Source organism: Panthera uncia, chromosome X (genome assembly GCF_023721935.1).
Source record: "Panthera uncia isolate 11264 chromosome X, Puncia_PCG_1.0, whole genome shotgun sequence".
In the NCBI taxonomy this organism is placed as follows: domain Eukaryota; kingdom Metazoa; phylum Chordata; class Mammalia; order Carnivora; family Felidae; genus Panthera; species Panthera uncia.
The window spans coordinates 40,377,620-40,391,437 of NC_064817.1; the positions used below are offsets into that span (position 1 = coordinate 40,377,620).

General features: G+C 51.8%; 1 protein-coding gene across 5 annotated transcripts; it reads left to right on the plus strand.

Annotated features, from left to right (window-relative positions):
- Positions 1–242: 242 nt before the first annotated feature.
- WDR13 (WD repeat domain 13) lies at positions 243–7,673 on the plus strand. 5 transcript variants are annotated; one of them, XM_049643791.1, is made up of 10 exons: positions 243–329; positions 730–809; positions 1,500–1,740; positions 2,400–2,509; positions 2,628–2,758; positions 3,655–3,962; positions 4,815–4,995; positions 5,098–5,239; positions 6,900–7,018; positions 7,407–7,673. In XM_049643791.1, the coding sequence occupies exons 2-10, from the start codon at positions 769–771 to the stop codon at positions 7,589–7,591; spliced, it is 1,458 nt and encodes a 485-aa protein (XP_049499748.1). In that variant the 5' UTR covers positions 243–329; positions 730–768; the 3' UTR covers positions 7,592–7,673. The 5 variants fall into 5 exon arrangements, with proteins under 5 accessions (XP_049499748.1, XP_049499747.1, XP_049499746.1 ...); XM_049643790.1 differs by having other exon boundaries at positions 247–374; XM_049643789.1 differs by having other exon boundaries at positions 248–386.
- Positions 7,674–13,818: the final 6,145 nt, after the last annotated feature.

Here is a 13,818-nt window from a genome sequence, read left to right on the forward strand (position 1 = left end):
AGATTGTGATGCTAAAAAAGCAGCTTATACCACGCTTTCAAAGGAAAGTCGTATTTCTAATTTTTACTGAATGATTCGCACTCTCTGGCCCCTGAACATTATTCTTGGGTATACCAAAAACGTCATTACAGACCCGCGGAGGACAGAACTTGAGGGGTGGAGCCTCCATCCTGTGCCGGAAGCAGCTGTCCCTTAGTGCGCCTGCGTGGTTCTCCCACGCCCTGCGAAGGATTGCTATCCATTCGCTCTGCGCTTGACAGCTCTTCCTGGCAGTGGGCGGCCATCTTGCCTGAAGCCTGAGAGAGGGAGAAGAGAGACACAAGAAAAGGGTGACACTGGTCTCAGGGCCGCCCCGGGGGCCTCAAGAGCCGGAGGCAGCCCCGGAGGTGGTCTCTGATCCCGGGCCCTGCTCTTGAACCCAAAAAGGGAAGGCGGGGGGCGGGGGGCAAGAAGATGGATGGAGAGTGCCAATGATTGCTAGACCGGGGGTGGGGCGTCGCTATGGCGACCGGGGAGGGGCGGGATCAGATCTGAATCGCTGGTGTGAATCTTCCGGGAGCTGCCCGGGGAGGGCAGGGCTGGGGTGATGACCATGCTAACTGCCGGGTGCTACTTCGCGACGTCCCGGCATAGAGGGACTAAGTGTCTATGGCAACGGTCATCTGGCAGAAGGGGAGGAACTAAGTCCTTTCACTTGAAACGCTGACATTCCAGGCCCTTATCCTGCAGGCTCCCGCGGGCGGACAGGCCGGAAGAGGAGGCCGGGGAATGGCCGCGGTGTGGCAGCAGGTCTTAGCAGTAGACGCGAGGTGAGGCGTGGGGTCGAAGCCCATGGGAACGGAAGTTACTGGGGTGCATGCGCAATGGCGATAAGTGAGGCTGGGCGGAGAACTTGCCTTATGCGGCTGCGTGGGCATGCCGGAGGTGAGCATGCGCAGTAGCAGGGTGTGGGGGCTTGCCCGCAGAGAGAAGAGCTGGCCGGAGGGTCGTAAAGAGCATGCTTGGAAAGTGCGGTCAGATGTGGGCATGCGTCAAGAGGCTGTGCTTCCAGAGCCTTTGGGAGGGGGTGTTGGAGCTCAGGCTAGTGACATCCTGTTCCCCACCATTGCCCCCCCCCCCGCAGACTTCTCTTACCATCATCACTTCCCCAGTCTGACCCCATCACCATCCCATACTGACCTCCACCGTTGCCCCACACTAACCCCCATCACCATGTCACCCTGACACGTGTTGTTGTCTACACTGACTCGGTCACCACATCCCAAATCCAACAAAGCTTCAGACGGCCTCCATTGCCCCCACACTGACCTCATCATCATGCCCTTTATTACTGTAGACCCACCCTCCTCACAGCACCAGAGGGACCCCCATCACCGCTGCTGATCATTTGCCATCCTGACCTCTCACTGCCACACACCTCATTCTCTTTCCCTGTCCCTTGAGCTGATTGATTCCCTCTGTCCTGTGCCTGCTGCCCATCCTGCCTCCTGCCATCATAGGTACAACGCATACCGCACACCAACGTTTCCACAGTTTCGGACACAGTATATCCGTCGGCGCAGCCAGCTACTGCGGGAGAATGCCAAGGCTGGGCACCCCCCGGCACTGCGTCGGCAGTACCTGAGGCTGCGTGGGCAGCTGCTAGGCCAGCGATACGGGCCCCTCTCCGAGCCAGGCAGTGCTCGTGCTTATAGCAACAGCATCGTCCGCAGCAGCCGAACTACCCTTGACCGCATGGAGGTGAGCTCCACCCCACGCTGCTGCCATAAATACCACCTACCTCCATATACATTCACTCAGCCGACTTGTCAAGCACCTGCTAAGTGCAAGGCACTGTTCTAGGCTCTTGGATGACCATAGAGCAAAAAGAGATAATCTAAAGTCAGTAAACAGACAATAAACAAGATAAGCAGGTTGATAAATGGGCAATAAACAGGATAAATAGTGCAATAGGCATACCAAATCAGATAAACAAGTTCAATAATTAACGTGGCTTATAGTGAGGAGTGCTAAGATGGAAAAATAAAGCAGACTTGGGGGATAAAATGAGACTGGTGTGAAGGACAGAGGGAAGCTATTTTTGATGGGGATGATCAGGAAAGTCTCCAAGGAAGTGACAGTTGAGCTGAGATTTGAATGAAGCAAGAGACTGAGCTGAGTGTTTTTTTGGGGAAAGTGTTCATTCTTTCTTCACAGAACATTTATTGAGTATCCACTGAGTGGGGGAAGGGGGCAAGCAGGAGAACAGCACAGAAGCCACCACAGTAGTCCAAGCAATGGTGGTGGCAGTGGCTAGGGTGAGAAGGGATCTGGTTCTAGGCATATTTTCAAGACCCCAGACCCCATAAGTTCCTGGGGGCTTCTTTTAAGATGTGCCCACCATGACCCTCTGTTTGCAGGACTTTGAGGATGATCCTCGGGCCCTGGGGGCTCGTGGGCACCGCCGTTCCGTCAGCCGAGGCTCCTACCAGCTGCAGGCACAGATGAACCGTGCTGTCTATGAGGACAGGTATGCCCCAGGGGCAGCTGTGAGCTGGGGCTTTGTGGGGGGGGGGAAGGGCCATGGGGCAACAGCAGACAATGCTAACAGGCACCTCACATTATCTCCCACTCCCATTGGGGCCCAGGCCCCCTGGCAGCGTGGTACCCACATCAGCAGCAGAAGCAAGTCGAGCCATGGCTGGGGACACATCACTGAGTGAGAACTATGCGTTTGCGGGCATGTACCATGTCTTCGACCAGCACGTGGATGAGGCAGGTAAGCCAGCCCCGGTAGCGGGTCGCATCACCATGCATTTGCCTAAACTGTGACAACTATTCAGTGCATCTGTTTCTGGAATGCAAAGTCTCTGGCCCACCTCCGAAGGAGGAATTGCGATCCATAAAGCTTTTTGTGGAGGTGCCTGCCTGGCTCAATTGATGGAGCATACGACTCTTGATCTCGGGGTTGTGGGTTCGGGTCCCACATTGGGTACAGAGATTACTATTTTTTTTTTTTGGATATAATTTATTGTCAAGTTGGCTGACATACAGTGTTACCATATAGGTCCATACAGGGGCCAGCTGAGTGAGCCTAGTATATACAGTGTGTTCTTGGTTTTGGGGGTAGATGCCTATGATTCATCGCTTAAATACAACACCCACTGCTCATCCCAAGTGCCCTCCCAATGCCCATCACCCATTTCCCCCTCTCCCCCACCCGAGATTATTTTAAAAATCTTAAAAAAAAAAACCACTTTTTGCAAACCTAAAAGCTCTCTGCAAAGTAAAGCTCTGTGCAAAATCTCAGGTATTTTATCTACCATAAAAGGGCTCAGCAGCTTAAAAGAGGACTTTGCAGAAGGCTTCTGGGGTTGTGAGTTGCTTGGAAGAGTTCAGAACGTTTACAGAGAAATCTCCTTGCAAAAGGCCGCACGGGTTTTGCAAACTGCCGAGACCTTGGTAATTGTAAAGTGCTTGCTGAGGTGTAGGGAGCTTTTGGAAAAGGGCCTTCTGGGGTTCCAACTCCCTTCCCCAGCCAAGGAAAGCCCTTTTCTGAGGCCATTGTGCTTGGCGTGGTGGGTCCGGGCCCCTGGCCCACACGTAAGAGCCTTATGTAAATGAAAGCACCTGGTGAGCGTGCTGAGTCCCACGAACGGCTCCTTGGCATTGCAGTGCCAAGAGTGCGCTTCGCCAATGACGACCGGCACCGCCTGGCCTGCTGTTCCCTCGACGGCAGCATCTCACTGTGCCAGCTGGTGCCTGCCCCGCCCACCGTGCTCCGTGTACTGCGGGGCCACACCCGCGGCGTCTCCGACTTTGCCTGGTCCCTCTCCAACGACATCCTTGTGTCCACCTCACTCGATGCTACCATGCGCATCTGGGCCTCTGAAGACGGCCGCTGCATCCGGGAGATTCCTGACCCCGATGGCGCCGAATTGCTCTGCTGCACCTTCCAGCCGGTCAACAACAACCTCACTGTGGTCAGGCCCCAGGGTGTCCACTCACTGAGGGCGGGGATGCTGGGCCGGGAGAGCTGTCCCAGGGAATCTGTCTGAGGGTCAGGGCGGTCCCCTCCAGTCCATCACCAAAGTCCCCCTGTGGTCAGACTCAGAGGGAAATGAGTCAGAATGGGGACGCGGTTCTTGGCTTGGGGTGACCTTGCTATGATAGACTCCAGTGGGGACTGGTCAGGAGGCCGAGTGCCAGTTCTGGTAGCCCTTTCGGTCCTGTCAACAGCAGTGCTGCCATTTTCCAAGTGCAGGGGCTGTTGGCTGGGGATCAGGGTGACTAGTCAGAAGGCTAGTCTCAGTGGCAGCGGTCCTGCCACTCTCAGTGGCAGGGTCATCCTGCGGTCTGACCCCAGGATGGAGAGTCAGAGGATGGGGGAAGGAAGTGAAAATCTGGCCTGGCCCTGAGGGGCCTAGAGGGGACCGGCTGCATGAGCTTATGCACTGGGATCCTTTCTGCTGCAGCACCAGCCCCAGTGTGGGCAAGTGTCCAGCAAGGACCAGGCAGGAAGCAGACCGGCTATTATTACCAGCCTAGGATGGCCCTGTGGTTTGCCTGTCACAGGGGGTGCTGCCTCAGGGGCAGCATTATGGGTCTGAGACCCCGTTAGTCCGGGAGCAGCTGTCTATCCTGGTTAGGTTGCAAGACGGGCTGGCTCTGAAGGATCACAGGCCTGGGTCACCTTTTAGTCTACCTCCCACAGCCCCACTGGGGTTAGAGTCCAGTAGGAACCAGCCGGTCCCATCCACAGTGGCTCCATTATGGTCAGACTCGAGGAGGGACTGGCTGAGAGCAGGATGACAGCACACAGATCTCACCCACAGGTGGGGAATGCCAAGCACAACGTGCACGTTATGAACATCTCCACGGGCAAGAAAGTGAAGGGTGGCTCCAGCAAGCTGACGGGCCGGGTTCTCGCTCTGTCCTTTGATGCCCCTGGCCGGCTACTCTGGGCAGGAGATGACCGCGGCAGTGTTTTCTCCTTCCTTTTTGACATGGCCACAGGTAGGCAGGTCCCAGGCCTGCATCCAGGTATTCGCACTCCCCCTCGGCCCAGTGCATGGGCCCTCACCCTCACCTTTGCCTCCCCTTCCTCCGCTATTACAGGGAAACTGACCAAAGCCAAGCGTCTGGTGGTGCATGAGGGTAGCCCTGTGACCAGCATCTCTGCCCGCTCCTGGGTCAGCCGCGAGGCCCGGGACCCCTCGCTACTCATCAACGCTTGCCTCAACAAGCTGTTGCTCTATAGGTGGGTCTTCCCTGTCTGGGCTGCCTGGAGATGCAGGGCCCACCGCCTCCATCAGCCCGGGACGGGAGCACCGTCTCCTCGTAGGGCCCAAAAGCCTGTCTCCTCCATCAGGTTAAGTTCAGTGAGTGGAGAAGCCTGGTCTCCTTACAATAATGATGATAGCGATGGTAGTAGCAATGGCAGAAGTCGCTGGTGCTTACGTGGCAGTTGCTGGCACCAGGCCCTGTTGGAGCACCTCATATGTACCACTTCATTTAATCCACAACAGCCCTGTGAGGAAGGTGCTGTCATCGCGTTCATTTCACAGATGACCAACGTGAGGCATAGCATAGACTGGGCCCCCCTGAAAGCAGAGGTCTGTTCTCATTCCTTCCTTCCTTCCTTCCTTCCTTTTTTCTTCTTTTTTGATTGTGTTAAACCCACAAACTGTAAGATCATGATCTGAGCCGAAGTCGGACGCTTAACCGACTGAGCCACCCAGGTGCCCCATCTTTTTTTATTTTTTTTTATTTTTTTGAGTGGAGGAGTTTACCATCCCTGCTGATGTATGACATGTTACCCAAATGCAGTTTGCAGCCCATGCTGGAATGACCTGAAGGGCTTCACAAAATCCTGGCCAGGCCCCAATCCAGGCCATCGATTCCAGAAGCTCTGGGGCAGGACCGGGCATTGGTACATTGAAAAGTTCCCCAAGTGCTGTCCAGTGATGTCCGAAAACCACTGCCCAACAGGATGCTTTTAGTTTATTGTTTTATTTTTCTACTCTTTTAAAAAAATTCACACACACACACACACGCATATCTATATTTTTTTTTGTTTATTTATTTTTGAGAGAGAGAGAGCAAGTGGGGTAGGGGCAGAGAGAGAGGGGAGAGGGAGAATCCCAAGCAGCCTCTGCACTGTCAGCGCAGACCATGACTTGAGGCTCAGGCTCACGAACTGTGAGATCATGACCTGAACCAAAACCACGAGTTGGATGCTTAACCGACGGAGACACCCAGGAGCCCCTATAGTTCTTAATTTAGGTATACTCCCAAGTTTTTGGCTATTTCCCCCATCCTCTCCCTTCCGTCCTCCTTCTTCCTGCCACTTGCTGTGGTAGAGCCTGATAACAACTCTGGAAGTACCTTCCTATATTTTGTTCTCTCCCCTGTAATTCTAGGTGTGCACACCCATCCACACATTTCCGGGGGAGGGTCATTGTTTTACAGGAGCGGGCTCCTACATCCTTTTCCACGGCTCACTTTTCTCCCCAGATGATGCTGTGGAAATGCCCCCAAGTCACCTACAGTGCTGTTGGTTCACTCTTTTGAATGGCCTTGTCGTATTCTGCAGTGCAGGGATATCTAGTCTGGTCAGCCCCTTCCTCTCTGTGCCTGTCTTAACACCAGGATCTCTTAGAAACCCCTAGAAAGAGAAACCAGTGAACAACACACTGCAGAGGCTCCCCGTCTACACCAACAGGTAGTTTCCAAACTGTCACGAGCTCACACAGCAGCCCATGCTTCGTAGGTAGGTATACACGGTCATCTCAAAACTGGGTTGTGTGAACCTTGAGAAGAACTCAGGCGCAGGGGCACAGACAGGCCCCCCTCCCCGCCATGCATCGCCATCCAGAGCTGAGGTTCCACGCCCTGATCTGCTCTAACCCTCCCCTCAGGGTGGTGGACAACGAGGGGACCCTGCAGCTGAAGAGAAGCTTCCCCATCGAGCAGGGCTCACACCCTGTTCGCAGCATCTTCTGTCCCCTCATGTCCTTCCGCCAGGGGGCCTGTGTGGGTGAGTTCCCCAGGGTCGGGGCATATGGGGGGCCAGGGAGGGGCAGGGACCAGAGCTCCTGCTGATCTGGCTCAGATATCACAACCCCCAGGTGCCCAGACTTTCTGGGCCTTGAGAACTCTCCCATCCCAGCAGCTTCCCACTTTGAATGAAGACCCCTAAACAGCTTAGAATCCTCATGGCATGAGACACAGCACCCCCCACCCCCAAACAGCTCAGAGACCTCACACTCTGGACGCAGGACTAAAACAGCCAGGTGACCCCTGTCTAGGGACAGTCCCTCCCACACCTCCCCACACCTCCCCACACCACACTGGGGCTTCACACCCTGGGCACCCCGCTTCCTCCTGCAACATCTCCCGAGGTCCTCTCCCTCTTGTCCGGGCAGTGACGGGCAGCGAGGACATGTGTGTGCACTTCTTTGATGTGGAGCGAGCAGCCAAGGCCGCTGTCAACAAGCTGCAGGGCCACAGCGCACCTGTGCTGGACGTCAGCTTCAACTGTGATGAGAGCCTGCTGGCTTCCAGCGACGCCAGCGGCATGGTCATCGTCTGGAGGCGGGAGCAGAAGTAGGTGCCTTCCGGCCCTGCTGTGTCCACCTCCCCGTCCACTTCCTGCCTTGTGTTTGTAAATAAAGTTTCTGTGGTTGTGTCGATGGCTGGCTCCCAGGTCTGCTGGGGTTGGGATCGGGCAAAAGGGAATCTGTAGGACCCAAGTTGGAATGGGGTTCACTTCCGCATTCATGCACTGATTTCTTCATTCACTTAGCAACCATTTATTGAATGCCTGCTGTGTCCTAGGCGCCACCATAAACGTTTTGCACAGCCCTTCAGTAGACAAACATCGAGCACCTACTGTGCACTGGGAACTGTTGTAGGCACTGGGGGTGTAGCTGTAACCTCAACAGACAGAAATCCCTGCCTTCGTGGGGCTTACGTTCTAGCGCAGGTAGATAATAGACAAAAATATATCCCAGGTCAGCTCAGGATCAGTGCTGTGAGGGAAAAGAAAGTCAGGACAGCAGGCCGAGGCACAAGAGTGAGATGTTGTGCTCTTTTTGGTGCTGTGATCAGGGAAGGTGGTGAAATTTAAAGACCTGAATGAAGTGAGAGGGAGCCATGGTGTGTGGGAGAGAACATTCTAGGCAGAGAGGAAAAGGCAATGCAAAGGCAGAGGCTGGAGTGTGCCAGAAGGACCACTGAAGAGGCTGGTATGGCTGGACCAGAATGTGTAGATGAGGCTTTATGGCCACAGTGAAGACTCGGGCTTTTTCTTTTTTTAATGTCTGTTTTTGAGAGAGAAAGGGGGGAGGGGCAGACAGAGCGGGGCACAGAGGATCCGAAGCAGACTCCAGGCTCTGTGCTGACAGCAGAGAGCCCAATGTGGGGTTCGAACTCACAAATCGTGAGATCATGAACTGAGCCAGAAGTCGGACACAACCTACTGAGCCACGCAGGCACCCTGACTTAGGCTTTTTCTGAGTAAGAGGTGAGTCACTGGTTTGAGCAGGGGAGGGACACGCTCCAATTTGGTTGTGTGAGGACCCCTCTGGGTGCTGTGAAGAGAACAGATTTGGAGGTGGGGGCAAGGGTGGAAGCAAGTGGATCAGTCCGGAGGCCCTGCAGTAGCCGAGGTGAGCAGTGATGAGGACTCATGCCAGGATAGTGGCAGTGGAGAATTGAGGTGAGTAAACGTTGGCTTCTACCACAGGGGTTTCATGTGAGTCTGCAGGGCTCTGCTGCCTCCCCGGGAAGGCTGAGGCTCCCGGCTCCCCCTGACCCTTGTTCCCCACAAACAGGCGGAGCTAGTGTCTCCTGCTGGGGGAGGGAGGGGACGGAGATTCTCTGTATCCCCAGAGCAACTCCAGACCACCCCAAGCTCTTTCCACGCCCACCCAGGTCCCAAATTCAAGGCCTGAAACAGCTGAAAGTCTGTAAAGTGGTGTTCAAATTTGAGGGGGGCCCTGACCTGACTGAGGAGAGAAAGCCTGGGGTATAAACAAGGTGGGGGCTAGAGAACCGAAAGCCCTGGTCAATGACCTGAGTCACCCGGAAATGTCAAAGTTGCCGGAAATGCCAAGGTTGGGGGGCTCTTGCTCCAGCTGAGCCCTTCCAGCTGCAGAGGCCACCACATCCAGATGCATCAGTTGGAACTGTGGCCACCACCTTGAGACCTCAGGGTCAGTCCACAGAGCCACAGGCACTCTAACCTGGCTCGACATAAGTGAGCTACTGAACTAACACTAGCAACCTTGAAGGAGGAAAATAACCTGTGTACTCAAGACACTGTTATTTGACAGTGTGGTTACTTGCAGCCAGAAGCATTTCTACCTGGTGCTTCCATCTGACTTTAAGATAAATGGTGATGAGGTAAGGACATCGGAGAGTTGGACTGTTCATGATGAAGTTCATGTATCTGTGTTGGGTGTCCCCAAGACCACTCAGACCCCAGGGTTTGCTGGGAGGACTCTCAGTCTCAGCATACGGTTGTATACACAGCTATGGTTTCTTCCAGGGAATCTAATAGGGAGAAAGATACAGAGCACAATCAGCAAAGAGAAATGGGTGCCCGGGGCAAAGTTCAGGAGAGACCGGGCACAAGCTTCCAAGGGTCCTCTCCCAGTGGAGTCACACAGGACACGCTTAATTCCCCCATCATGGCTTGTGATAACCCAGAGAAGTTCATTATTAGAGGTTGAGTGCCCAGGGTTTTTACTGGGGGCTGGTACGCATGGTCAGCCAAGTTGGGCTGCCTGGCACATACCCAGCTTCCAGACTCCCAAAAGAAAAGCAGGTGTTTGGCATAAACCAGAGCGCTTATCTGAACAGTTGAGGCACAGTGAGCCACACATCATTTAGAGAGTGGTGAGAACCCTCGTGAAATTTCAAAAGTTTCCAGGTGCCAGCCGAGCGCCGTCCTTGAAGCAGGCCTTTACAAGGAGAGAAGTTCAGGCCTGCTGTGTTAACTTTTTCCGCACGCTGTGCAACACCGAAAAGATGCTCGGCTTCAACCAAAGCCAGTGGGTGGGCAAGATCACTTGGGAAAACCTCATTTGTCTCTAGCAACTTCTTTATTTCTTCACATTTTTTAAAAAACTACAATGAGATATCACCTCGCACCTGTTTTAAGTATATTTATTTATTTTGAGAGAGAGCACAAGCAGGGGTGGGGGACAGAGAGAGAGGGGGACAGAGGATCCACAGCGGGCTTGGTGCTGACAGCAGAGAACCCGATGCAGGGCTTGAATTCACGAACCATGAGATCATGACCTGAGCTGAAGTCAGACGCTAAACCAACTGAGCCACTTAGGCACCCCTCTTCACATTCTTCACGTTGCTTGTTGAGTCTGGACTCAAGATGGCTAACCGCTGATATCCAACATGATTTGGGTGGGTTCCTTCTTGTGAAATTTTCAGGTGGCAGAGTTGATATCCTATTTTTTATTTTTTATTTTTTATTTTTTACTTGATTTTTTTTAAGTAATCTCTATGCCCAATATAGGGCTCAAACTCACGACCCCGAGATCAAGAGTTACATGTGACTGAGCCAGCCAGGTGCCCCAACATTCTGCTCGAAATTAATTTTCATGATACCTTTTTTTTTTAATGTTTATTTATTTTTGAGAGAGAGAGAGCTCGAACCAGGGGGGTGCAGTGAGAGAGGGAGACAGTGGATCTGAAGTGGGCTCTGTGCTGACAGCAGAGAGCCTGATGCGGGTCCCAAATTCACAAACAACAGTCATGACCTGAAACAAAGTCAGATGCTTAACCGACTGAGCCACCCAGGCGCCCCTCATGATACCTTTTCTTGATTTACAACCTAAGAGGAAATAAGTCGTGAGCAATTAAAAAAAATCTTATTGGTTAAATTTGGGCCTCTGTTAACTTGTCCATCATCACTGTGCATCCTGTTTGACATCAGATCTGGAACTCTTAACCACTCCACCATCAGTGCTGCTCTAGTGTTGCCTCAAATCCAGGCCCCCATTAACTGTTATATGCCCTTTGACTTTGAACTTGTGTGTTTACTTCATCAAAAGCCTCTCTAGTTTGAGCTTGAAGCAGAGCCTTTGTTAATTATTACCTCATCAGTGTACTGCTGATCAAATCTCAAACCAGGGCCTCTGTATAATATTCCATCAGCTACTATCTTTTGATCTGACCTTAAAGTTGGGATTCTGTTAATTTGTGGTCAGCACCCTTTTGCTTCATTCCAACCTCGAGGATCCTTAATCCTGATCTTGAATCTAGGCCTCTGTTAATTATTTTACCATTTATGCCCTTATGGCGTCAATTCCAATCTGCTCTTGTAGCTTAACAGTTGTGCCATTAACCTGTGTGGTCCAAATTTCAGCCCAGGCTTCTGCTAACTAACTATTCTACCATCACTGTCTCTTTAGTCTAAACTCAAATCTGGGCATCTCTTTTTTTTTTTAAGTTTATTTATTTATTTTGAGAGGGGGAGGGGCCGAGAGAGAGAGAGAGAGGGAGAGAGAGAATCCCAAGCAGGCTCCATGCTGTCGTGCAGAGCCCAACACAGGGCTCGAATTCATGAACCATGAGATCATGACCAGAGCTGAAATCAAGAGTCCACACTTAACTGAATGAGCAGGCCCAGGTGCCCCTGGGCCTCTCTTAACATTTCCTCCACCAACGCCTTGCCCGTATGACCTCAAACCCAGGCATCTTTTTTAAGATTTTATCTTTATTTTATTTTATTTTAGTGTTTATTCAACTTTGGGAGAGAGAGAGCATGAGCATGAGTGGGGGAGGAGGCAGAGAGAGAGAGGGAGACACAGAATTGGAAGCAGGCTCCAGGCTCTGAGCTGTCAGCACAGAGCCCGACGTGGGGCTTGAACCCACAAACTGTTAGGTCACGACATGAGCCGAACTCGGACGCACAACCGACTGAGCCACCCAGGAGCCACTTAAGATTTTATTTTTAAGTAATCTCTACACCCAACGTGGGGCTCAAACTCGCAACCCCAAGATCAAGAGTTGCATGCTCTACTGACTGAGCCAGCCAGGCGCCCCAACCCAGGTACTTTTAACTTTACCACCATCAGTATCCACCTGTTCTACCCTCAGGCCTGGTCTTCTGCTAATGCTTGAACCATCAACACCTCTGGTTTTCCTTCAAACTCAAGTCTTGTTAACTCTTCTACCGTCAGTGCTACAGAGGTCTAAACTCTAGCCTGGGACTCTATTTAGAATTCTACCATCAATAACTCTTTGTCCTTGAATCCAGGCTTCAGTTAACTCATTATCAATGCCCCTCAGGTCTGAAACCTGAGCCTGTTAACTTTTCCACAATGCTCCTCTGGCTTGACCTCAATAAACTATTCCACAATCTGTACCCCTGTGATCTCACCTTGAACCCTGGCCTCTATTTACTATTCTTTTATAACTATTCCTTTAATCTGACCTTGAACCTAAGACACTGGTAATGCTTGTAGCATCAATCCTCTCTGGGAAAACCTCAGCCCCCATGCCTGTTAACTATTCCATTATCACTTCCGTTCTGTTCTGACCTTGAACCTGAGCTTCTGCAAACTATTCTACCATTAATACCCCTCTGGTCTTAATTTGGAACTGAAATTCTGCTGACTACTCTTTGGTCCAACCTTGAGTCTGGGCCTATGATTAATACCCCCTGTCACTGGCTTTTTTCTCGGACTTTTTGAATTGTAGAACCATCAAGGCATCTCTGGTCTGACCTCGAATCCAGACTCTCTGAATTTTTATTCCATTGAGACCTCCTTTGATTTGAATTCTTACATGGGCATCCAACTTCAGCTCAGGTCATGATCTCATAGTTCATGATTTCGAGCCCCCCATGGGGCTCGCTGCTGTCGGCACGAAGCCCGCTTCGGATCATCTGTATTCCTCTCTTTGCCCCTTCCTGGCGCGCACTCTCTCTCAAAAATAAACAAACGTTAAAAAATAAAACCCTACTGGGGCGCCTGGGTGGCTTCGTTGGTTGAGCGTCTGACTTGGGCTCAGGTCATGATCTCACGGTTCGTGGGTTTGAGCCCCACATCGGGCTCTGTGCTGACAGCTCAGAGCCTGGAGGCTGCTTCAGATTCTGTGTGTCTCTCTCTCTGCCTGCCTTCTCCCGCTCACACACACACACACACACTGTCTCTCTCTCTCTCTCTCTCTCTCTCTCTCTCTCTCTCTCAAAAAATAAATTAAAATTAAAAAAAAAAAACCCTCCTGATCCCTCCTACCTTGACCTCAAACCTGGATCTCTTTATTCCACCATCAGTGATTTTCTGGTCCGTTATTGAACCCTGTGTACTAACTCTTCTACCGTTAATGTCCCTTTTATCTGACTTTGAATCACAATCCCTGTTAATTCTTCCACTGTCAATTCCCCTCTGGTGGTGTTGCCTTCCACGGATAAGGCTACCACTGTTAATGCTCCCTTGGCCTGAGCTTAAACAAGGCCTTTCAATAGACTATTATTTTACAGCTCTGACCCTGCCATATGTTAACTAGTCCATCATCCATGCTCTATTTTCTGACCTTAAACCTGGACTACTGTTAATTTAAGTCTTTCAATATCTGTGCCCCTTTGGTAAGATTTCAAGCCCAGGGTTATGGCAGTGGTGGCCTTCTGGTCTGGACTCAAATATAGGAGATAAATGCTACTAAACTTATGAGGACTTCAAAGTGGTCCCTACTGGTGAAATACAGACTGCAGTCAGATATGACGGGGTGAGGGGTTCACAATGTGGACAAAACTGTTCACAGAAATAAATGTAGATTCTCATGGAGGCACAGACTGGGATATGGACA